General features: G+C 44.3%; 1 protein-coding gene across 1 annotated transcript; it reads left to right on the top strand.

The window, feature by feature from the left end:
- The first annotated feature begins 1,437 nt into the window (after positions 1-1,437).
- Positions 1,438-26,489, top strand: LOC121839349 (C-type mannose receptor 2-like). The gene is made up of 9 exons (XM_042297815.1): positions 1,438-1,534; positions 1,630-1,768; positions 1,914-2,288; positions 2,488-2,844; positions 2,961-3,095; positions 21,600-22,007; positions 22,207-22,560; positions 25,770-25,873; positions 26,181-26,489. Exons 2-9 carry the CDS (start codon positions 1,732-1,734, stop codon positions 26,421-26,423), a joined length of 2,013 nt encoding a protein of 670 aa, XP_042153749.1. The 5' UTR covers positions 1,438-1,534; positions 1,630-1,731; the 3' UTR covers positions 26,424-26,489.
- The last annotated feature ends 120 nt before the right edge of the window (positions 26,490-26,609 follow it).

Here is a 26,609-nt window from a genome sequence, read left to right as displayed (position 1 = left end):
ACTTCTGATGTAGGGGGAGTAGTGCTGGTCAGGGAGCTGAGACCAGTGAGAGCTGAGACCAGTGAGAGCTGAGACCAGGGCCACTGGGTTCCTGCCCGTCTCTGTGGTGTACCTCCAGTCCTGTTCCAGTCAAGTGTCTTTACCTGGGAGTGTCAAACTCAATTTAGGCCACATTCTCCCCCCCCCCTCTTCTATTAACTCTATCCCAAATGGCACCCTATTCCCTATTTAGTACACTACTATAGCACCCTATTCTCTATTTAGTACACTACTATAGCACCCTATTCCCTATTTAGTACACTACTATAGCACCCTATTCCCTATTTAGAGCACTACTTTTGATCAGGACATGGGCTCTGGTTAAAAGTAGTGCACTATATAGGGAATAGGGTGCCATTTGATAGTAGATTACATGTCACATTCCAGTGTTCCTAATGAAGGTGTAGATTACATCTCACATTCCAGTGTTCCTAATGAAGGTGTAGATTACATCTCACATTCCAGTGTTTCTAATGGAGGTGTAGATTACATCTCACATTCCAGTGTTCCTAATGGAGGTGTAGATTACATCTCACATTCCAGTGTTCCTAATGGAGGTGTAGATCATATCTCACATTCCAGTGTTCCTAATGGAGGTGTAGATCACATCTCACATTCCAGTGTTCCTAATGGAGGTGTAGATCACATCTCACATTCCAGTGTTCCTAATGAAGGTGTAGATTACATCTCACATTCCAGTGTTCCTAATGGAGGTGTAGATCACATCTCACATTCCAGTGTTCCTAATGGAGGTGTAGATCACATGTCACATTCCAGTGTTCCTAATGAAGGTGTAGATTACATCTCACATTCCAGTGTTCCTAATGGAGGTGTAGATTACATCTCACATTCCAGTGTTCCTAATGGAGGTGTAGATTACATCTCACATTCCAGTGTTAACTAAAATGTGTTAGTCATGTGATATCTCATTTGGTCCAATGGGGGGCACTGCATCATTCGTGGGGAACGAAATGTTGACTTTTGACTTGTTTAAGGTTAGGGTTAGGCATAAGGTTGGCAGTGTGGTGAAGGTTAGGGTTAACATCAGATATTAATAGAGAAATTGTCAGAGTTTCTGACTGTGGCTATGGTAACTGGTGAAGATCCAAGCTTGTGCTTTGGCACAGTAGGCTAATACAGTTTTGAGGTGAGCTGACGACCCAGGTTCAGTTGGTACTGTGACTAATTAGAATCAATTTATTTTCATAAATTCCTCCTTCAAAAAAACAGTTCCTAAACTTTGTCCAACCCTGTTGCCATAGTGATAGATGTTACATGGCACATGTTCGTTTGACTAAGATAATAACTTTATGAGAATGTCTACTCCTTTTTGCATACCCCTGTTTGGAAACAGAGTATGAATAACATATTCAAATCAATGGGTATCAGTTTAAGATGTATATAGGACCAAGCAACGGAGATAGACACAGAAGGAGAGAGAGATCTGGAGAGAGCAAGATAGACGGAGTGAGACAGACTTTCCTACAAACAACCGGTGAGGCCATGTTAAAAATGTATAATATTTTTAGCATTAATGTAGAGAAATGAATGTAACACAGTTTTTTTTTAATTATTCTGGTTACATTTCAGATGTAATTGGTACCTTTTGAAATCTCTTGGAACACAACTCTAAACTGAGTGTAGGAGTCTCTGATCACATCTTTAGCCATATTTCCATTGAATTTCACACTGATGGAAACTTCTTTGTACCTCACCCTCCTAATCTCAGGTCAGTTAGATGTGATTGTGTTTGTACGTGTGTGTGTGACACGTGTGTGTTTGCTTGAACAATTTGGTGTACCACGTGCAAAGATGCATAGATGATTGTGGTTGCTGGATAAAATGTCTGTCAGGAATCATTATTCTCTTCGCAGGGTTCTACACACCTTCCTCGTGTCTTATTTGTCAGTATCACGTCATAAACATAAAAAAGACCTGGACGGATGCCCAGAGTTACTGCAGAGCACATTACACTGATCTGGCTACAGTAGATGACATGGAGGACCTGAACAGGCTGATGACCAGTGTCAGTAGTTCTAATTACTGGTTCTGGATCGGACTGAAGAAGGGAGACTCCATGAAGTGGCACTGGTCTCTGGCAGACAGACGTTTCTACAGAGAGGGGGAGACTGAGTTCAGAAACTGGGACACTGGAACACCCCAAAATGGTAACTGTGCTTTAATGAGTACATCTGGTCTGTGGAACAACACCTCCTGTGATGACCAGCATCACTTCATCTGTTATGATGGTGAGTATTCACATACTAATGATGAAGCCTGTTCTAAGTGCTGGAGCTGCCATTGAGTTGAAACATAGACTCATGAGAGCTTTAAGTTGTTAATCAGTTATTGATCTGTTATCAAATCAATGACAACATGTACTATAGATGATCAGTAGATGATGTTTCATTGGATATTTGTATTGATTATTACATTTCACTTTTGCAGGAAAACAAGACACCAACCAAACATACGTCTTAATTCAGGAGAACAGGACCTGGATAGATGCTCAGAGTTACTGCAGACAGTATCACACAGACCTGGTCAGTGTGAGGAACCAGACTGAGAACACAGAGATAAATAAGAAGATAACACTGAGGGGACTTCCTGTGTGGATCGGTCTGTTTCTAGACTCCTGGAGATGGTCAGACCAGAGTGACTCCTCATTCAGAAACTGGTTGCCAGGATGGCTTTCAACAGAACAGAGATACAACTGCACTCTCGTGCATTCTAATCCTTCTTCTTCAAATCATGCTAAAATGAGAAATTATCCCTCTGATGACACCTTTCCTTTCATCTGCTCCGGTAAGTTACCGTTTTCTCCACCTGATCTACCTGATACTATGATGACAGGAGAACTCTAATGTTGCCCCCGTGATTCACTACTGTAATTGTGGGATTTTATTCTCTTCTTGGCATAGCTGTGGAGACCACAATGACTACAGCGACCACGACTACCCCCCTGCCCATGACCATAACTACCCCCTGCCCACGACCACGACTACCCCCTGCCCATGACCACAACTACCCCCTGCCCACAACCACGACTACCCCCTGCTCATGACCACGACTACCCCCTGCACACGACCAAGACTACCCCCATGCCCACGACCATGACTACCCCCATGCCCACAACCAAGAAAGCTCAACTGAAGAGACAGGTGGTGAGAGTGAAGATGACCCCAAAGGATCAAAATCTGAACCTCAGAGATCTTGCTGTTCAGGACGCCATCTTACAAGAGGTCAGTTTCCCCCTGTTCATGAAGAACCAACTCAGTAATGATGCAAACTCTACAGATCACCTCTCTGGTCTGGATCCTAGTCTGTTGTAGATGACCTCCTCTCTGGTCTGGGTCCTAGTCTGTTGGTGGATGACCTCCTTTCTGATCTGGGTCCTAGTCTGTTGTGAATGACCTCCTCTCTGATTTGGGTCTTAGTCTGGTGAGGATGATGTTTTATCCTGGCTGTGACCCCACTCTCTGAAGGTGTCTCAGGGAGAGTGGAATTAGCAAAAACACATTTCCAATTCACACACTTGTACATGTGTGAAATTGTCACGCCTGCTCCTGCTGTTCCCCTCTGGCGCTTGAGGGTCGCCAGTATCCCCAGCATTACTCACACCTGCCTTCCCCCGTCACGAGCAATCAGCGATTATTGGACTCACCTGGACTTAATCACCTCTGTCATCTCCCCTATATCTGTCTGTTCCCCTGCTCTGTTCCCTGCTTCAGCATTGATTGTCGTCTGTCTTTGTATACCAGTGTGCTCACGCTGTTCCTGTCTTGTTCCATGTTTGTTCCTAATTAAATGTTGACTCCCGGTACCTGCTTCTCAACTCCAGCGTCGGTCCTTACAGAAATAGGACAAATATGAGCCTTATCTCCTCATAGAGTCAAAGGGTTAAAGTGAAGAACATCTCAGTATAGCAGGAAGGAATAGTAGTTGTAGATCTTTACAATGACTATTACAAAGTGAAATATTGTGGGTCTCTGTATGAGTTTGTCTCTCCAGATAAGGAACAAGCTGAAGGAGCAGGGGTTACCTGCAGACACCAAAGTGACATGGAAAAAGCAGCCTGATGGGAAGGTCTTCCACAAGGAGGAAGAGGGGTCTCCCAAGAAAGAAGAGGAGGAGAAGAAGATGAAGAGGATGATGACAAAGAGAAAACTCTAGTTATGTAAAACGTTCTCCTTTAATTTCTCTTTTTAGTTATATTAATTATCTGTACTGGGATGTATTTTCTGAACCTAATTAAATGTGTTTTATTTATTAAAATGTTTAAGTATAAACATCAATAGTGTTTTATCATGAGATGTTGTTATTAATCATTTTCTTGACTTGGTTGTTTTATTACAGGGTTTGTTCTCAAGACAGACATTTCACACATCATGTCTATAAATGAGTTATTTGTAGTTATGTTGATATTCAGGGATGAGAAAGAGTATTTGCCTCCTTTCTAATTTTCTCAACTTTTACAGATTTAAGATGCTGAATGTTATCAGATCTTCAAAGAAAACAGAATATTAGATAAAGGGAACCTGAGTGAACAAATAACACAACAATTACCTACTTATTTCATTTATTTCATAACAAAGTTATGTAACACCCAATGTTCATGTGTGAAAAAGTAAACTCAGGGACATTTGTGGGTTTTCAATCATGAACTGCTCATTTCAAGTCCTGCCACAACATCTCCATTGGGATCATTAGGTCTGGACATTGACGAGGTCATTCCAAAACTTCAAATGTGTTTCTTTTGAACCATTTTCATGTAGACTTGACTGTGTGTTTTGGATCAATGTCTTGCTGATAATTGATACTGAGCAGAACTCATGGTTCCTTCAACTAACGTTTTGGACTAGATGGGTCCCGTTGTCTCTGCTGAAAACCAAACACTGCATTCCACAGTAAAACCCTTCATATCAATCGTCAAGCATGGTGGTGGCAGTGTGATGGTTTGAGGATGCTTTGCTGAGTTAAAGCAGTTCTGTGTGGAAGAGTGGGCCAAAAGTCCTCCACAGCAATGTGAGAGACTGATCAACAACTACAGGAAGTGCTTGGTTGCAGTCATTAGAGCTAAAGGTGGAACAACCAGCTATTGAGTGTAAAGGGGCAATTACTTTTTCACACAGGGGAATTGGGTGTTGCATAACTTTGTTAATTAAATAGACAAAATAAGTATAGATATGGTTTGTTATTTTGCAAACTCAGGTTCACTTTATCTAATTTTAGGTTTTGGTTGAAGATCTAATAACATTCAGTATTAAAATTTTGCAAAAATAGAGAATATCAGAAAGGGGGCAAATACTTTTTCACAGCACTGTGAGTATCAATGTGTTTTTCTAATTGGAATGTAACTTTCTTTAATTGAAATGTATTTAGACCACAGTTTACATACTGCATAGCCAATGTAGTCTCAGCATGTTTTTTATTGGTTAATTAAGATGTCTCTTCTGATGATCAAGTAAATACCTGTTGCAGATTGACAGTATCGGTCTAGAGTTGTGATTCTTCAAGTTTCAACTTAATATTATTTTAATGTTTATTTAACACATTTTTCCTTGATGATAAAGACATCTAGACATAATGTGTAATCAACTCCTCTCTTCAGGACTCTGATACACTGGTACCAGTTAGAACCATGTCCTGCTGACCAGAGCTTTAGTTACATTTTGCATAACTTCCTCAAACCAGACAGAGGGGAACTTTACCACATCAACCAGACCCAGGATATTTCCTGGAACACACAATGATGTGACATCAGTAATGAACCTGGTCTCAGATCTGTTTGTGGTCTCTTGCCAACTCTCATGTGTGTTGTGGTGCTGTGTGGCTCAGTTTGTAGAGCATCGTGCTTTTGTCACGGCAGACGAAAGAAGTAGACCAAGGTGCAGCTTGGTGAGTGTACATTTTCCTTTTATTTAAAATGTCGCCAACAAAACACTTCACTTCGGCTATACAGCCTCTAACAAAGTAAACTTCCCACACTGAAAGGAGGGAAAAAGGTCTACCTAAGTATGATTCCAAATCAGAGACAACGATAGACAGCTGTCCCTGATTGAGAATCATACCCGGCCAAAACAAAGAAATAAAGAAACATAGAAAAGTAAACATAGAATGCCCACCTCACATCACACTCTGACCTAAACAAATAGAGAAATAAAACAGCTCTCTAAGGTCAGGGAGTGACAGTACCCCCCACCCCCCAAAGGTGCGGACTCCGGCCGCATAACCTGAACCTATAGGGGAGGGTCTGGGTGGGCATCTATCCGCGGTGGCGGCTCTGGTGCGGGACATAGACCCCGCTCCACCTCTGGCTCACCCCGCTTTGGTGACGTCTCTGGTGTGGGGACCTTAACCGCCGACCTCCGACTGGGGACCCTCTCGCGGGCCCCGGACTGGGCACCCTCGCTGCGGGCCCCGGACTGGGCACCCTCGCTGCGGGCCCCGGACTGGGCACCCTCGTTGCTGGCACCAGACTGGGCACCCTCGTTCTGGGCCCTGGACTGGAGGCCGTCGCCGGAGGCTTCGTGCCGTGGATCATCACTGGAGGCTTCTTGCCATGGATCATCACTGGAGGCTTCGTGCCATGGATCATCACTGGAGGCTTCGTGCCATGGATCATCACTGGAGTGGAGAGACACACAGGAGGCCTGGCTCTGGGAGCAGGCACAGGATACACTGGGCCGTGGAGTTGCAACAAACAACAAACGAAGAAACAACCGTGAAGCTTAACTTCGGCTATACTGCCTCTAACAAAGTAAACTACCCACACTGAAAGGAGGGAAAAAGGGCTACCTAAGTATGATTCCCAATCAGAGACAACAATAGACAGCTGTCCCTGATTGAGAACCATACCCCACCAAAACATAGAAATAAAGAAACATAGAAAACTAAACATAGAATGCCCACCCCACATCACACCCTGACCTAACCAAATAGGTTGTAGCTAGATGGAGAGGAAGTGTGAGCGAGAGTTGGAATGGACCATTCTGGTTCAATGCCAGGATTGTTGGTTGGTTTCCCCCGAGGCCGCCAATATGGAAAATGTATGCTTGACTACTTTTGGATGAACGATTATATTATATCTTCTATTATGGTCTGCAGTGAATTTGGGAAAGTATTCAGACCCCTTGACTTTTTCCACAACAGTTTTTTCCCCTCATCAATCTACACACAATACCCCATAATGACAAAGAATAAACAGGTTCTTAGATGTCTATGCAAATGTATTACAAATAAAAATGGAAATATTAGATTTACATAAGTATTCAGACACTTTATTCAGTACTTTGTTGAAGCACCCTTAGCAGTGATTACAGCCTCGAGTCTTCTTGGATTTGACGCTACAAGCTTGGCACACCTGTATTTGGGGAGATTCTCCCATTCTTCTCTGCAGATCCTCTAAAAGCTCTGTCAGGTTGGACGGAAGCGTCGCTGCACAAATATTTCAAGTCTCTCCATAGATGTTTGATCGGTTTGAAGTCCGGCATCTGGCTGGGCCACTCTAGGACATTCAGAGACTTGTAACGAAGCCACTCCTGTATTGTCTTGGCTGTCTGCTTAGACCTGTTGGAAGGTGAACTTTCGCCCCAGTCTGACGTCTTGAGAGCTTTGGAGCAGGTTTTCATTAAGGATCTCTCTGTACTTTTCTCGGCTCATCTTTCCCTCGATCCTGACTAGTCTCTCACAGTCCCTGCCATTGAAAAACATCCACACAGCATGATGCTGCCACCACCATGCTTCACCCGTTATGGTGCCAGGTTTCCTCCAGACGTGACGGTTGGAATTCAAGCCAAAGAGCTCAATCTTGGTTTCATAAGACCAGAGAATCTTTTTTCTCATTGTCTGAGAGTCTTCATCTGCCTTTTGGCAAACTTCAAGCATGCTGTCATGTGCCTTTTACAGAGGAGTGGCTTCCGTCTGGCCACTCTACCGCATTGGCCTGACTGGTGGAGTCCTGCTGAGAGGGTTGTCCTTCTGGAATTTTCTCCCATTTCCACAGAGGAACCCTAGAGCTCTGTCAGAGTAACCATTGGGTTCTTGGTCACCTCCCTAACCAAGGCCCTTCTCCCCCGATTGCTCAGTTTTGCCCGGCGTCAGCTCTAGGAAGTGTTTTGGTGGTTCTAAATTTCTTCCATGAGGCCACAGTGTTCTTGGGGACCTTTAACCTCTCTAGGGTATGTGGGACGGTAGCGTTCCACCTGTCAACAGCCAGTGAAACTGCAGGGCGCCAAATTACAAAACAACAGAAATCCCAAAACTAAAATTCCTCAAACATACATGTATTTTACACCGTTTTAAAGATACACTTTTTGTAAATCCAGCCACAGTGTCCGATTTCAAAAAGGCTTTACGACGAAAACAAACCACGCGATTATGTTAGGTCAGAGCCAGGTCACAGAAAAACACAGCCATTTTTCCAGCCAAAGAGAGGAGTCACAAAAATCAGAAATATAGATCAAATTAATCACTAACTTTTGATGATCTTCATCAGATGACACTCATAGTACTTCATGGTACACAATACGTGTATGTTTTGTTCGGTAAAGTTCATATTTATATAAAAAAATCTGAGTTTACTTTGGCGCGTTATGTTCAGTAGTTCCAAAACATGATTTTGCAGAGAGCCACATCAATTCACAAAAATAGTCAAAATAAACATTGATAAACGATACAAGTGTTATTCACAGAATGAAAGACATATTTCTCCTTAATGCAACCGCTGTGTCAGATTTCAAAAAAAGCAAACCCTGCAATAGTCTGAGTACGGTGCTCAGACGACAAATTAAGCCAAATTGATATCCGCCATATTGGAGTCAACATTAGTCAGAAATAGCATTAAAAATATTCACTTACCTTTGATGATCTTCATCAGAATGCACTCCCAGGAATCCCAGTTCCACAATAAATGTTTGTTTCGTTTGATAATGTTCATCATTTGTGTCCAAATAGCTACTTTTGTTAGCATGTTTTGTAAACAAATCCAAAGTCACGAAGCGCATTCACTAGTTGCAGACGAAATGTCCAAAAGTTCCGTTACAGTCCGTAGAAACATGTCAAACGTTGTATAAAATCAATCTTTAGGATATTTTAAACATACATCTTCAATAATGTTCCAACCGGAGAATTCCTTTGTCTTCAGAAATGCAATGGAACGCTGGTCGCTCTCATGTGAACGCGCGAGACTGAGCTTGTGGCTGCTGGCAGACCCCTGACTCATTCCCCTCTCATTCGGCCACACTTCACAGTTGAAGCATCAAACAAGTTTCTAAAGACTGTTGGCATCTAGTGGAAGCCTTAGGAAGTGCAACATGACCCCATAGACACTGTGTATTCGATTGGGCAAGATTCGAAAGACTACAAACCTCAGATTTCCCACTTCCTGATGGATTGTGTCTCAGGTTTTTGCCTGCCATATGAGTTCTGTTATACTCACAGACATCATTCAAATAGTTTTAGAAACTTCAGAGTGTATTCTATCCAAATCTAATTATATGCATATTCTGGCTTTCCTGGCAGAGTAGCAGGCAGTTTAATTTGGGCACGCTTTTCTTCCAAAATTCCCAATGCTGCACCCTACCCTAGAGAAGTTACATGCTGCATAAATATTTTAGTACCCTTTCCCAGATCTGTGCCTCGAGATAATCCTGTCTCAGGGCTCTACAGATTATTCCTTCAACCCCATGACCTGTTTTTTACTCTGACATGCAGTGTCAACTGTTGTACCTTATATAGACAGGTGTGTGCCTTTCCAAAATCATGTCCAATCAATTGAGTTTACTTACCACAGTTGACCTCCAATCAAGAACTGTAGTAGAAACATCAAGGATGATCAATTGAAACAGGATTAACCTGAGCTCAGTTTCGAGTCATATAGCAAAGGGTCTGAATATAAATAAATCATTTGTAAATAAGGTTTTCTTTAAATATTTAGTTTTTATACATTTGTAGGAATTTCTAAAAACCTGTTTTTGCTTTGTCATTAAGGGGTTTTGTGAGTCGATTGATGAGGATTAAAAAAACTATTTTAGAATGAGGATGTAACATAACAAAATGTGGAAAAAGTGAAGATGTCTAAATTCTTTTCCCGCTGAACATAAATGAATTAGGCCCTAAACTATGGATTTCACATTGACTGGGAATACAGACATGCCACTGTTAGTCACAGATAACTGTTAGTCACAGATAACTGTTAGTCACAGATTGTCCTTAGGACCTAGTCACAGTATTTTTATGCACTCATTATGCCTGTCCATACCATAACCCTACCTGCATCATTGGGCACTCTGTTCACAACGTTGCAAACCACTAGTCCACACCACACACTACATCGTGTCTGCGGTTGTGAGGCCGGTTGGACGTACTGCAAAAATCTCTAAAACGATGTTGGAGGCAGCTTATGGTAGATAAATTAACATTAAATTCTCTGGTAACAGCTCCGGTGGACATTCCTGAAATGAGCATGTCAATTGCACGCTCCTTCAAAACTTGAGCAGAGGGCAGAGCACCCAATGACAGAGGAGAGGGAGGGCAGAGCACCCAATGACAGAGGAGAGGGAGGACAGAGCACCCAATGAAAGAGGAGAGGGAGGGCAGAGCACCCAATGACAGAGGGGAGGGAGTTCACAGCACCCAATGACAGAGGAGAGGGAGGGCAGAGCACCCAATGAAAGAGGAGAGTGAGGGCAGAGCACCCAATGAAAGAGGAGAGGAGGGCAGAGCACCCAATGACAGAGGAGAGGGAGGGCAGAGCACCCAATGACAGAGGAGAGGGAGGGCAGAGCACCCAATGAAAGAGGAGAGTGAGGGCAGAGCACCCAATGAAAGAGGAGAGGGAGGGCAGAGCACCCAATAACAGAGGAGAGGGAGTTCACAGCACCCAATAACAGAGGAGAGGGAGGACAGAGCACCCAATGAAAGAGGAGAGGGAGGGCAGAGCACCCAATGAAAGAGGAGAGGGAGGGCAGAGCACCCAATGAAAGAGGAGAGGGAGGACAGAGCACCCAATGAAAGAGGAGAGGGAGGACAGAGCACCCAATGAAAGAGGAGAGGGAGGGCAGAGCACCCAATAACAGAGGAGAGGGAGTTCACAGCACCCAATGACAGAGGAGAGGGAGGACAGAGCACCCAATGAAAGAGGAGAGGGAGGGCAGAGTACCCAATAACAGAGGAGAGGGAGTTCACAGCACCCAATGACAGAGGAGAGGGAGGACAGAGCACCCAATGAAAGAGGAGAGGGAGGGCAGAGTACCCAATAACAGAGGAGAGGGAGTTCACAGCACCCAATGACAGAGGAGAGGGAGGACAGAGCACCCAATGAAAGAGGAGAGGGAGGGCAGAGTACCCAATAACAGAGGAGAGGGAGTTCACAGCACCCAATGACAGAGGAGAGGGAGGACAGAGCACCCAATGAAAGAGGAGAGGGAGGGCAGAGCACCCAATAACAGAGGAGAGGGAGGGCAGAGCACCCAATGAAAGAGGAGAGGGAGGGTAGAGTAGGACAGAGGAGAGGGAGTTCACAGCACCCAATAACAGAGGAGAGGGAGGACAGAGCACCCAATGAAAGAGGAGAGGAGGGCAGAGCACCTTTTAACAGAGGAGAGGGAGGACAGAGCACCCAATGAAAGAGGAGAGGGAGGTCAGAGTACCCAATGACAGAGGAGAGGGAGGTCAGAGCACCCAATGACAGAGGAGAGGGAGGTCAGAACCCAATGAAAGAACATGAGGGAGGGCAGAGCACCCAATGACAGAGGAGAGGGAGGGTCAGAGCACCCAATGACAGAGGAGAGGGAGGGCAGAGCACCCAATGAAAGAGGAGAGGGAGGGCAGAGCACCCAATGACAGAGGAGAGGGAGGTCAGAGCACCCAATGACAGAGGAGAGGGAGGTCAGAGAACCCAATGAAAGAGGAGAGGGAGGTCAGAGCACCCAATGAAATAGGAGAGGGAGGGAGGTCAGAGCACCCAGACAGAGGAGAGACAGGTCAGAGAGACCCAATGAAAGAGGAGAGGGAGGTCAGAGCACCCAATGACAGAGGAGAGGGAGGTCAGAGCACCCAATGACAGAGGAGAGGGAGGTCAGAGCACCCAATGAAAGAGGAGAGGGAGGTCAGAGCACCCAATGAAAGAGGAGAGAGGTCAGAGCACCCAATGACAGAGGAGAGGGAGGTCAGAGCACCCAATGACAGAGGAGAGAGAGGTCAGAGCACCCAATGAAATAGGAGAGGGAGGGAGGTCAGAGCACCCAATGACAGAGGAGAGGGAGGTCAGAGCACCCAATGACAGAGGAGAGGGAGGTCAGAGCACCCAATGAAAGAGGAGAGGGAGGGAGGTCAGAGCACCCAATGACAGAGGAGAGGGAGAGAGACCCAATGACAGAGGAGAGGGAGGTCAGAGAACCCAATGACAGAGGAGAGGGAGGTCAGAGAACCCAATGACAGAGGAGAGGGAGGTCAGAGCACCCAATGACAGAGGAGAGGGAGGTCAGAGCACCCAATGAAATAGGAGAGGGAGGTCAGAGCACCCAATGAAAGAGGAGAGGGAGGTCAGAGCACCCAATGAAATAGGAGAGGGAGGTCAGAGCACCCAATGACAGAGGAGAGGAGGTCAGAGCACCCAATGACAGAGGAGAGGGAGGTCAGAGAGGAGAGGGAGGTCAGAGCACCCAATGAAAGAGGAGAGGGAGGTCAGAGCACCCAATGACAGAGGAGAGGGAGGGAGGTCAGAGCACCCAATGACAGAGGAGAGGGAGGTCAGAGCACCCAATGAAAGAGGAGAGGGAGGTCAGAGAACCCAATGAAAGAGGAGAGGGAGGTCAGAGCACCCAATGAAATAGGAGAGGAGGGAGGTCAGAGCACCCAATGACAGAGGAGAGGGAGGTCAGAGCACCCAATGAAAGAGGAGAGGGAGGTCAGAGCACCCAATGAAAGAGGAGAGGGAGGTCAGAGCACCCAATGACAGAGGAGAGGGAGGTCAGAGCACCCAATGAAAGAGGAGAGGGAGGGCAGAGAACCCAATGACAGAGGAGAGGGAGGACAGAGCACCCAATGAAAGAGGAGAGGGAGGTCAGAGCACCCAATGACAGAGGAGAGAGAGGGCAGAGCACCCAATGAAAGAGGAGAGGGAGGTCAGAGCACCCAATGAAAGAGGAGAGGGAGGGCAGAGCACCCAATGAAAGAGGAGAGGGAGGTCAGAGCACCCAATGACAGAGGAGAGGGAGGGCAGAGCACCCAATGAAAGAGGAGAGGGAGGTCAGAGCACCCAATGAAAGAGGAGAGGGAGGTCAGAGCACCCAATGCTGGAGGTATTTATCTAGGACCACCTGCTCTCTCCATGACAGTTAACAGTCATTTACCAGTCAGCAGATATCAATCCAATTGATCATGAGGGATGAGATGGAACGATCTATTTCGAGTAGAAATCCACTACCAGCCTACTTGACACAACTTGTGGGATGCATTGGTGTTGACTTGGACCATCGTCCTTCTGGAACTCTCTTGATACCTTGTATCACTCTCAATTCAGGCCTCACTGACCTGTACAATTCTTGAAATTACACAACCCTTTTTAGGAGTTGGGTCCTTTTCAGAACAATGAGACAATTTCTGGGCAATATGTCTATCTAGAGGACTGGGTTATCTCCTTTGGATCAACAGAACCATCACATGAACATGTTCTGTATAGCCTCTCTAACTGTTTCCTTCTCTGGCTCTGTCCAACCCCTTTTCCAGTGGGGTAAATGTCACATCACAGTTTTGTTTGTTTAGAGATGAATAACAAATTCAAGCAAATGAGGAGCAGTGTCATGTTTAAATAGGGACAAAGATGTGATGACAGACACACAGTAGGAGAGACAGAGAGAGAGAAAGGGGAGCGAGTTGGTTAGCGAGAGAGAGATAGAGAGACAGAGAGAGACAGAGAGAGACAGACAGAGAGAAAGGGGAGAGAGTTGGTTAGCGAGAGAGAGATAGAGAGACAGAGAGAGACAGAGAGAGAGAAAGGGGAGAGAGTTGGATAGCGAGAGAGAGATAGAGAGACAGAGAGAGACAGAGAGAGACAGAAGAGACAGACAGAGAAAAGGGAGAGAGTTGGTTAGCGAGATAGAGATAGAGACAGAGAGAGACAGACAGAGAGAAAGGGAGAGAGTTGGACCTGAGAGAGAGATAGAGAGACCCAGAAAAAGGGAGAGAGCCTTAGCTATGAGAGATAGAGAGACAGAGAGAGACAGAGAGAGACAGAGAGAGACAGACAGAGAGAAAGGGGAGAGAGTTGGTTTGCTAGATAGAGATAGAGAGACAGAGAGACAGAAAGAGAGTTGGAAAGCGAGAGAGAGATAGAGATAGAGAGACAGAGAGAGACAGAGTAGAGACAGACAGAGAGAAAGGGGAGAGAGTTGGTTAGCGAGATAGAGATAGAGAGACAGAGAGAGACAGAGAGAGAGATTGGATAGAAAGAGATAAACAGAGAGAGAGAGAGACAGAGAAAAGGGGAGAGAGTTGGTTAGCGAGATAGAGATAGAGAGACAGAGAGAGACAGAGAGAGACAGAGAGAGACAGACAGAGAGAGAGAGAGTTGGTTTGTAGAGATAGAGAGACAGAGAGAGAAGAGAGAGAGAGACAGAGAAGAGACAGAAGAGACAGAGAGAGACAGACAGAGAGAAAGGGGAGAGAGTTGGTTTGCAAGATAGAGATAGAGAGACAGAGAGAGACAGAGAGAGAGAGAGAGAAAGGGGAGAGAGTTGGTTAGCGAGATAGAGATAGACAGAGAGAGAGACAGAGAGAGACAGAGAGAGACAGAGAGAGAGAAAGGGGAGAGAGTTGGTTAGCGAGATAGAGATAGAGAGACAGAGAGAGACAGAGAGAGACAGAGAGAGAGAAAGGGGAGAGAGTTGGTTAGCGAGATAGAGATAGAGAGACAGAGAGAGACAGAGAGAGACAGAGAGAGACAGAGAAAGGGGAGAGAGTTGGTTGAGATAGAGATAGAATTGACAGAGAGAGACAGAGAGAGACAGAGAGAGAGAAAGGGGAGAGAGTTGGTTAGCGAGATAGAGATAGAGAGACAGAGAGAGACAGAGAGAGACAGAGAGAGAAAGGGGAGAGAGTTGGTTAGCGAGATAGAGATAGAGACAGAGAGAGACAGAGAGAGACAGAGAGAGAGAAAGGGGAGAGAGTTGGTTAGCGAGATAGAGATAGAGAGACAGAGAGAGACAGAGAGAGAGAAAGGGGGGAGAGTTGGATAGCGAGATAGAGATACAGAGAGAGACAGAGAGACTGAGCGTGAGTAAGAGAGTTTTCTTCAAACAACAGGTGAGGCCATTTGTGATTGTTGATATTTCATATTTCATACATATTTCATTGTAGGGAAATGTTTATAATATTTATAAGATACTTTTTTTATTCCTGGTTTGAAGGTTCCAGTGTAGAATAATCAACCATGTGTTCTAACCCTTGTTGGCTCTCTGGAAATGTTATGTTGAGGTTTTTCACCCCTACCCACTTCCAATACTTTAGAAACCTAACCTAACAATCACTGATTGTTCCTGTCTCTGAACAGGTGATAACCCTCTATGTGGGGAGCATTATCTCCATCTGTCCTGTCAGGTCATATCAGTAAAGAAGGAGAAAGACAGTTTGTGTTGGTTAAGTGTTGCAACCTTGAAGTGCATTCATTTTAATCATATATCCTTTGAATTTCACAGTGATGGAAACGTTGTTGTATCTCACCCTGCTAATCTCAGGTCAGTTTACTGTGTGTGTGTCCCAGCAAACATGCCCACATTGGGCCAAAGCTTTCTTGCTAATCAGCTACAGATTGTCCCCCAAGACATTGTCCCAGTGTGTCCCAGTTTGCCCTGTGTGGCCGAGTGTGGGCAGCCCATATCTCGTGAGGACAATCTTCACTGTTCCTGAAATAAGATAACTCTTTGGATCAGCTGTCTGTTTTGTGCCCATGTGGTCCCCAAAATGATCTTATGTATTGGTCCTGTGTGTTTTGACCACCTCATGATAATTTCTCAGTTATAGTTCTTTATTTATATATCATTAATTTAGTTCAAGTTAAATCAAATATTGCCAAAGTAATGAATAAATTGTAACATTTATGAGCCCTAAGTTGTGTAAAGTGTTTTCACATATGTCCTGTTTAAAATATCTGATCTCAGTCCTCTTTAAAGTGAACTGGGGTGAAAAAAAAATAGAGCAACAAACATTTATTTATTTTTATTCAACTAGGAAAGTCAAATTCTTATTTACAATGACTGCCAAGTAACAGTGGGTTAACTGCCTTGTTCAGGATCAGAACAACAGATTTTTACCTTGTCAGCTAAGGGATTCGATCTAGCAAGGTTTGATCTAGGCTACCTGTCGCCCCAACATAACTCTGTTCTCTTTGTATTCACTCTGCCCCTGGCTCTGAATGAGGACTCAACTCTTTTGCTAGTTCACTTCACCTATTTTGTGAACAGAGTCCTCTTTGCTTCACATTTCTATGTTTAGAAAGGAACCAAGATCTTTTTCCAACATTCATTCAATGCACCCTGGGTTTTTACAAAGTGCAGGACAAGCCATTCAATCAGAATGTGTTATCAGACAGCTAGATAAACAGACTTACATTTTGAAAGATAATAGATATAGACATAATAATTGTAATCAGAAGATACTATTAACATGTACTGTATATTTAATATCTAATATAATAAATAGCAATAGAATAACTGGAGAATAAATAATGGTTTAATTGAAAATTGCACACCCAAGGTAGTGTACTGTCCCTTTAAGAGCTGGAAGAGATGTTGATCCCTATGTACCCTATTCAAACCCCACAATTACTAAACAGCTGACAAAGCTCTCTTAGCCAATAGATCACACGTTGCAAACAAATAATCTAATCTAAACTAAAAACTCCACACATTTTGGAATTATGTGCATCCTTGACAACCTCTAATATTCAAAAACAGCAACAACATACACATCATCATCTTCTCTTAGTTCGTTCTGTTAGGTGACATAAACTGGGATATGCTTAACACCCCGGCAGTCCTACAATCTAGGTTAAGGCTCGGGGACAGTGTTCGGAAGTTTAGATGAATGACGTGCCCAAAGTAAACTGCCTGTTACTCAGGCCCAGAAGCTAGGATATGCATGTAAATGTAAATGGATAGAAAACACTTTTAAGTTTAATAATGTCTGTGAGTATAACAGAACTGATACAGCAGTTGAGGTCACAGGCCATTTCAATGATAGCCTATGGGAAAAAAATTAAAATAGGACCCAGATTGCAGTTCCTATAGCTTCCACTAGATGTCAACAGTCCTTAGAAAGGGTTTCAGGCTTGTATTTTGAAAAATGAACAAGAAGTTGTAGTTTTTCCAATGTGTCCTTCGTTAGAAATGTAGTCTTGTTGCACACGTGAATGAGGTGCACACTCTTTGTTATTTATCTTCTCGATTGAACATACTTTTCTCAGTCTTAAATATGATATTTTATTTAGATATTAGAGTACCTGAGGATTAATTAGAAACATCGTTTGACTTGTTTGGACGAACTTTACCGGTAACTCATTGGATTTGTTTGTATGCAAGTTGAAAGAGTGGATTACTGAATCAAGCGAACCAACTATAAACTGACTTTTTTGGGATGTAAAGAAGGACTTTATCGAACAAAGTGACCATTCATTGTATAGCTGGGACCCTTGGGATTGCAAAGACTTTCGCAGTAAAGCCTTTTTGAAATCTGACATTGCTGTTGGAGAAGTTAAACTTTTAAACTATGTAAGACACTTGTATTTTCATGAATGTTTAATATTACAATTTTTGTATTTTGAATTTCGCGCTCTGCAATTTCACCGGATGTTGTCATAGTGGCACCCTAGCGGGACACCGATCCCAAAGAGGTTTTAACAAACCTCCAAACGAGCTTCAATGCCATACAGCACTCCTTCTGTGGCCTCCAACTGCTCTTAAATAGGGAACAAATTATAACGTAATGGGAACCAGGTGTGTACAATCAAAACAAAACAAACGGAAAAAGAAATATAGATCGGTGGAGGCTAGAAAGCCGGTGACGTCGACCGCCGAACAAGGAGAGGCACCAGCTTCGGCGGAAGTCGTGACAGAAACAGTGTTACAGCAGTCTAGTGTGAGGGGTTATGTCAGTGGTCTAGTGTGAGGTGTTATGTCAGTAGTCTAGTGTGAGGGGTTATGTCAGTAGTCAAGTGTGAGGGGTTATGTCAGTCGTCTAGTGTGAGGGGTTATAGTGGTCTTGTGTGAGGGGTTATGTCAGTAGTCTAGTGTGAGGGGTTATGTCAGTGGTCTTGTGTGAGGGGTTATGTCAGTGGTCTAGTGTTTATGTCAGTAGTCTAGTGTGAGAGGTTATGTCAGTCTCTAGTGTGAGGGGATATGTCAGTCGTCTAGTGTGAGGGTTATGTCAGTGGTCTTGTGTGAGGGGTTATGTCAGTAGTCTAGTGTGAGGGGTTATGTCAGTAGTCTAGTGTGAGGGTTATGTCAGTAGTCTTGTGTGAGGGGTTATGTCAGTAGTCTAGTGTGAGGGTTATGTCAGTAGAAACAGTGTTACAGTAGTCTAGTGTGAGGGGTTATGTTAGTAGTCTAGTGTGAGGGGTTATGTTAGTAGTCTAGTGTGAGGGGTTATGTCAGTAGTCAAGTGTGAGGGGTTATGTCAGTAGTCTAGTGTGAGGGGTTATGTCAGTCGTCTAGTGTGAGGGGATATGTCAGTCGTCTAGTGTGAGGGGTTATGTCAGTGGTCTAGTGTGAGGGTTATGTCAGTGGTCTTGTGTGAGGGGTTATGTCAGTAGTCTAGTGTGAGGGATTATGTCAGTAGTCTAGTGTGAGGGGTTATGTCAGTAGTCTTGTGTGAGGGGTTATGTCAGTAGTCTAGAGTGAGGGTTATGTCAGTAGAAACAGTGTTACAGTAGTCTAGTGTGAGGGGTTATGTTAGTAGTCTAGTGTGAGGGGTTATGTTAGTAGTCTAGTGTGAGGGGTTATGTCAGTAGTCAAGTGTGAGGGGTTATGTCAGTAGTCTAGTGTGAGGGGTTATGTCAGTAGTCTAGTGTGAGGGTTATGTCAGTCGTCTAGTGTGAGGGGTTATGTCAGTGGTCTAGTGTGAGGGGTTATGTCAGTAGTCTAGTGTGAGGGGTTATGTCAGTAGTCTAGTGTGAGGGGTTATGTCAGTAGTCTAGTGTGAGGGGTTATGTCAGTGGTCTAGTGTGAGGGGTTATGTCAGTAGTCTAGTGTGAGGGGTTATAACAGTAGTCTAGTGTGAGGGGTTATAACAGTAGTCTAGTGTGAGGGGTTATGTCAGTAGTCTAGTGTGAGGGGTTATGTCAGTAGTCTAGTGTGAGGGGTTATGTCAGTAGTCTAGTGTGAGGGGTTATGTCAGTAGTCTAGTGTGAGGGTTATGTCAGTAGTCAAGTGTGAGGGGTTATGTCAGTGGTCTAGTGTGAGGGGATGTCAGTAGTCTAGTGTGAGGGGTTATAACAGTAGTCTAGTGTGAGGGGTTATAACAGTAGTCTAGTGTGAGGGGTTATGTCAGTAGTCTAGTGTGAGGGGTTATGTCAGTAGTCTAGTGTGAGGGTTATGTCAGTAGTCTAGTGTGAGGGGTTATGTCAGTAGTCTAGTGTGAGGGGTTATGTCAGTAGTCTAGTGTGAGGGGTTATGTCAGTAGTCTAGTGTGAGGGGTTATGTCAGTAGTCTAGTGTGAGGGGTTATGTCAGTAGTCTAGTGTGAGGGGTTATGTCAGTAGTCTAGTGTGAGGGGTTATGTCAGTAGTCTAGTGTGAGGGGTTATGTCAGTAGTCTAGTGTGAGGGGTTATGTCAGTAGTCTAGTGTGAGGGGTTATGTCAGTAGTCTAGTGTGAGGGGTTATGTCAGTAGTCTAGTGTGAGGGGTTATGTCAGTAATCTAGTGTGAGGGGTTATGTCAGTAGTCTAGTGTGAGGGGATATGTCAGTAGTCTAGTGTGAGGGTTATGTCAGTAGTCTAGTGTGAGGGGTTATGTCAGTGGTCTAGTGTGAGGGGTTATGTCAGTGGTCTAGTGTGAGGGTTATGTCAGTAGTCTAGTGTGAGGGGTTATGTCAGTAGTCTAGTGTGAGGGGTTATGTCAGTAGTCTAGTGTGAGGGGTTATGTCAGTAGTCTAGTGTGAGGGGTTATGTCAGTAGTCTAGTGTGAGGGGATATGTCAGTAGTCTAGTGTGAGGGGTTATGTCAGTAGTCTTGTGTGAGGGTTATGTCAGTAGTCTTGTGTGAGGGGTTATGTCAGTAGTCTAGTGTGAGGGGTTATGTCAGTGGTCTAGTGTGAGGGGTTATGTCAGTGGTCTAGTGTGAGGGGTTATGTCAGTAGTCTAGTGTGAGGGGTTATGTCAGTAGTCTAGTGTGAGGGGTTATGTCAGTAGTCTAGTGTGAGGGGTTATGTCAGTAGTCTAGTGTGAGGGGATATGTCAGTAGTCTAGTGTGAGGGGTTATGTCAGTAGTCTAGTGTGAGGGGTTATGTCAGTAGTCTAGTGTGAGGGGTTATGTCAGTAGTCTAGTGTGAGGGGTTATGTCAGTAGTCTAGTGTGAGGGTTATGTCAGTAGTCTAGTGTGAGGGGTCAGTAGAAACAGTGTTACAGTAGTCTAGTGTGAGAGGTTATGTCAGTAGTCTAGTGTGAGGGGATATGTCAGTAGTCTAGTGTGAGGGTTATGTCAGTAGTCTAGTGTGAGGGGTTATGTCAGTAGTCTAGTGTGAGGGGATATGTCAGTAGTCTAGTGTGAGGGGTTATGTCAGTAGTCTAGTGTGAGGGGTTATGTCAGTAGTCTTGTGTGAGGGGTTATGTCAGTAGTCTTGTGTGAGGGGTTATGTCAGTAGTCTAGTGTGAGGGGTTATGTCAGTGGTCTAGTGTGAGTTATGTCAGTAGTCTTGTGTGAGGGGTTATGTCAGTAGTCTAGTGTGAGGGGTTATGTCAGTGGTCTAGTGTGAGGGGTTATGTCAGTGGTCTAGTGTGAGGGGTTATGTCAGTAGTCTAGTGTGAGGGGTTATGTCAGGGGAAACGGTGTTGTAGTATTCTAGCGTGTGGTGCGGGAATAATGACAAGCAAACCTGAGGAGCTTTGTGATCACATTGTCCTAAAAAAGGGAACTGGACATCGGAATTCAAGCGAACTGAACACACTGAACTTGAGGGTTTGAGTTGCTTTGGAGTGGTCAATCTGCACAAAAAAATAAGCGAACCACACCGAGATCACAGAAAATGGCTGAAAATGACTAAGTGTGAAAACGACCTTATTTATCTTGTGTTACATTACACCAGAAAGACAACATCACTGCTGCTGTCATTCACTGTGATGTTGCTGTGGGATTGCTGTTGGCTAGCCTGTGCTGGATTTGCTGTTGGCTAGCCCGTAACCACCTTGGATACTGAATACCCTCACAGGGCGAATGCTGTGATGTTTGCAAGGTGTGTGTGTGTGTATATATTTATGTGTGTGTGTGTGTGTGTGTGTGTGTGTGTGTTTGCACACCAGTGTGTACTGTATGTTAACAGATCCACAGATAGTGTGGTTGGGGTTGAGAAGTTGCTGGAAAAATGTCCCTCATTAATCATTATTCTGTTAACAGGACACCTTCCTCATGTCTTCATCAGTATCACCTCATTTCCATCAATATGATCTGGACTGATGCCCAGAGTTACTGCAGAGCACATTACACTGATCTGGCTACAGTAGATGACATGGAGGACCTGAACAGGCTGATGACCAGTGTCAGTAGTTCTAATTACTGGTTCTGGATCGGACTGAAGAAGGGAGACTCCATGAAGTGGAACTGGTCTCTGGCAGACAGACGTTTCTACAGAGAGGGGGAGACTGAGTTCAGAAACTGGGACACTGGGACACCCCAAAATGGTAACTGTGCTTTAATGAGTACATCTGGTCTGTGGAACAACACCTCCTGTGATGACCAGCATCACTTCATCTGTTATGATGGTGAGTATTCACATACTAATGATGAAGCCTGTTCTAAGTGCTGGAGCTGCCATTGAGTTGAAACATAGACTCATGAGAGCTTTAAGTTGTTAATCAGTTATTGATCTGTTATCAAATCAATGACAACATGTACTATAGATGATCAGTAAATGATGTTTCATTGGATATTTGTATTGATTATTACATTTGACTTTTGCAGGAAAACAAGTCACCAACCAAACATACGTCTTAATTCAGGAGAACAGGACCTGGATAGATGCTCAGAGTTACTGCAGACAGTATCACACAGACCTGGTCAGTGTGAGGAACCAGACTGTGAACACAGAGATAGAGAAGAAGATATCACTGAGGGGACTTCCTGTGTGGATCGGTCTGTTTCTAGACTCCTGGAGATGGTCAGACCAGAGTGACTCCTCATTCAGAAACTGGCATTCAGGACGGCCTTCAACAGATCAGAGACACAACTGCACTCTGGTGTCTTCTTATCCTTCTTCTGATTATTCTAAATGGATAAATCATCCCTGTGACTACAACTTTCCTTTCATCTGCTATGGTAAGTTACCATATTCTCCACCTGATCTACCTGATATAATGATGACAGGAGAACTGTAATGTTGATTTACTTCAGTCATTTGAATCCAAGATGGCATAGCAGTCAGACGTCTTTGTCTTTGTCTTGTCTCTTCCCATGTGTATATATATTTTTCTTTGCGTTCTTTTAAATATATTTCCTAAACCTCAACTTTAAAATACTCTCCTGCAACCCGCCTCACCCAATGTGGTGTGGATCAGTTTTTTCCCCCAAAGTATTTCTATTTACCTCCGAACTGGAATACCTCTACTGAAGCTAGCTGGCTAACTAGCTACCAGCTATCAGTCAGCTAACCACTGCTAGCGGTCATCAGCTAACCTTTAGCTCGGAAAGCTGTCGTCAGTTCGCGTTTCAAACCAGAGAATAACTGACCTATTTTTCTCTCCATATCCCCCGAATTCCTACCACAAACTCTGAACCTTTTCATCTGGATCATCGCAGCTAGCTAACCGCAACCCGGGTTGACTACTCCTGGCTAACGTTTGACTACTCCTGGGCTACAATATCCGGACCCCTTCTACTGCCGGTATGGGGCACGGAACCCCACCGATCCTCTACGGCTGGAATACCAACATAATCTGCCCTGGGATTCCAACAGGCCCCTCAGGCGCTACGCCCGCTGAAGGCCCATTCTGCTAACCTGCTAGGCATGCTAGCTACCTAGAGCTACTTGGAACTCTACTAACTCCATGACTGGTCTATTGACGTCACCACAAGAAGAGGCAAAAACAGACTTACCCCCATCGCGACGTCCCCCAAAGGCTAACTTGCTAGCCCCGGTCTACTAACTGCTAGCTTGCCTGCCTCGGTCTGCTAACTGCTAGCCCCTGCTAACTGCTTGCTTTTTAACCCGGTCTGCTTACTGCTAGCTTGTTTAGCCCCGGCCTACTAACTGTTAGCGTGTTAGCATCAGCCTGCTAACTGTCTGAATCGCCGTGTCCCCAGTCAGTCCAACCACTCACTGGACCCATATGTTGACTTGGCTACGCATGCCTCTCTCTAATATCAATATGCCTCATCAATTACTGTCCTGGTTAGTGATTACTGTCTTATTTCACTGTAGAGCCTCTAGCCCTGTTTAATATGCCAACCAACCATGTTGTTCCACCTCCGACATATGCGATGACATCACCTGGTTTAAATGTCTCTAGAGACTATATATCTCTCATCATTACTCAATGCCTAAGTTTACCTCCACTGTATTCGCATCCTACCATACCTTTGTCTGTACAGTATGCCTTGAATCTATGCTATTGTGCCCAGAAACCTGCTCCTTTGTTCTTATAGCATTTAGCTGTACCCTTATCCTACTCCTCCTCTGTTCCTCTGGTGATGTAGAGGTGAATCCAGGCCCTGCAGTGCCTAGCTCCACTCCTATTCCCTACCTTTCAGAAACAAGTCTCTCACTGTTGCCGCTTGCTATAGACCTCCCTCTGCCCCCAGCTGTGCCCTCGATACCATATGTGAATTGATTGCCCTCCCCATCTATCTTCTGAGCTCATGCTACTAGGTGACCTAAACTGGGACATGCTTAACACCCCGACCATCCTACAATCCAAGCTTGATGCACTCAATTCCACACAAATTATCAATGAACCTACCAGGTACAACTCCAAATTCGTAAACACGGGCACCCTCATAGTCATCCTAACTAACTCGCCCTCCAAATACACCTCTGCTGTTTTCATTCAAGATCTCAGCGATCACTGCCTCATCCGTAATGGGTCTGCGACCAAACGACCACCCCTCATCACTGTCAAACGCTCCCAAAAACACTTCTGAAAGAGCTGAAAAATCTAGACCCCTACAAATCAGCTGAGCTAGACAATCTGGACCCTCTCTTTCTAAAATTATCTGCCGAAATTGTTGCAACCCCTATTACTAGCCTGTTCAACCTCTCTTTCGTATCGTCTGAGATTCCCAAAGATTGGAAAGCTGCCGCGGTCATTCCCCTCTTCAAAGGGTGAGACACTCTCAACCCAAACTGCTACAGACCTATATCTATCCTACCCTGTCTTTCTAAGACCTTCGAAAGCCAAGTTAAGGAACAGATTACCGACCATTTCGAATCCCACCGTACCTTCTCCGCTTTGCAATCTGGTTTCAAAGCTGGTCATGGGTGCATCTCAGCCACGCTCAAGGTCCTAAACGACATCATAACCGCCATCGATAAGAGACATTACTGTGCAGCCATATTCATCAACCTGGCCAAGACTTTCGACTCTGTCAATCACCACATTCTTATTGGCAGACTTGACAGCCTTGGTTTCTCAAATGATTGCCTCGCCTGGTTTACCTACTACTTCTCTGATAGAGTTCAGTGTTTCAAATCGGAGGGCCTGTTGTCTGGACCTCTGGCAGTCTCTATGGGGGTGCCACAGGGTTCAATCCTCGGGCCGACTCTCTTCTCTGTATACATCAATGATGTCGTTCTTGATACTGGTGATTCTCTGATACACCTCTACGCAAACGACACCATTCTGTATACTTCTGGCCCTTCTTTGGACACTGTGTTAACTAACCTCCAGATGAGCTTCAATGCAAACGCAAGTAAAACTAAATGCATGCTATTCAACCGATAACTGCCCGCCCGTCCAACATCACTACTCTGGACGGCTCTGACTTAAAATACGTGGACAACTACAAGTACCTATCTGTCTGGTTAGACTGTAAACTCTTTCCAGACTCACATTAAGCATCTCCAATACCAAACATACCCTCGTAAAACTGACCATCCTACTGATCCTCGACTTCGGTGATGTCATCTATAAACACTTGCTCAAAAACTCTCTGAAGCACCAAAGCCCCATGGAGACGCTCTCTTTGGTATCTCCCTCTACTTATCTACAAGTCTTTAAGCATCTCAGCTCACTGGTCACCATAGCAGCAGCTCACAGATCACTGCACCTGTACTTTCCTTCCAGTTCCCATCTGTAAAAATCAGCCCATCTATCTACCTACAGCTCATCCCCACCTACTGCCCATTTATTTATTTATTTATTTATTTATTTATCTTGCTCCCCAGTATCTCTACTTGCACATTCATCTTCTGCACATCTACTATTCCAGTGTTTTAATTGCTATATTGTAATTACCTCGCCACCATGGCCTATTTATTGCCTTAACTCCCTTATCTCACCTCATTTGCACTGTATATTGACTTTTTGAAGAGGCTCTTCAACTGAAGAGACAGGTGGTGAGAGTGAAGATGACACAAAGGGATCAACATTTGAACCTCAGAGATCCTGCTGTTCAAGACGCCATCGTACAAGAGGTGAGTTTCACCCTGTTCATGAAGAACCAACTCAGTAATGATTTAAACTGTACAGACCTCTCTGGTCTGGGTCCTAGTCTGTAGATTACCTTTTCTCCTGACCGTGACCCCGCGCTCTGTGGGTGCCTCAGGGAGAGTGGGATATGCAACAAAAAACATTTCCAATTCACACGTATATTAAAACACACTTGTACATGTGTGAAACAGGAACGTTATAAGCATCATCTCCTCAAAGAGTGAAATGATTGACGTCAAGAAAGAATAACTATTGAAGAATTAAATATTGTGTTTGTGTGTGTTTCTCCAGATAAGGAACAAGCTGAAGGAGCAGGGGTTACCTGCAGACACCAAAGTGACATGGAAAAAGCAGCCTGATGGGAAGGTCTTCCACAAGGAGGAAGAGGGGTCTCCCAAGAAAGAAGAGGAGGAGAAGAAGATGAAGAAGAGGATGATGACAAAGAGAGAACTCTATGTTAAATGTTCTCCTTACATTTCTCTTTTTATTTACATTAATAATCTGTACTGGTCCAGAGTGTCTCAGTTTAACTGAAACAAGTCTTTATCTGAGATACAGTTAATTGTTTTATCATACAGAATATTGTTTTATCATATATTTATTGTTTTATCATAGTATGTGATCTTAAGTTACAAATTTTAACATTGTTCATTGTTTGAATCTCTTTTGTTAGTTTATATATTAGAACCTAGTTTCAACTGTAGACTTGATGGTTCATTT

Source organism: Oncorhynchus tshawytscha, linkage group LG15 (assembly GCF_018296145.1).
Source record: "Oncorhynchus tshawytscha isolate Ot180627B linkage group LG15, Otsh_v2.0, whole genome shotgun sequence".
NCBI classification, from domain to species: Eukaryota; Metazoa; Chordata; class Actinopteri; order Salmoniformes; family Salmonidae; genus Oncorhynchus; species Oncorhynchus tshawytscha.
Note: the sequence above shows the minus strand (reverse complement) of the source record. Positions and strands in the feature narration are given on the sequence as shown.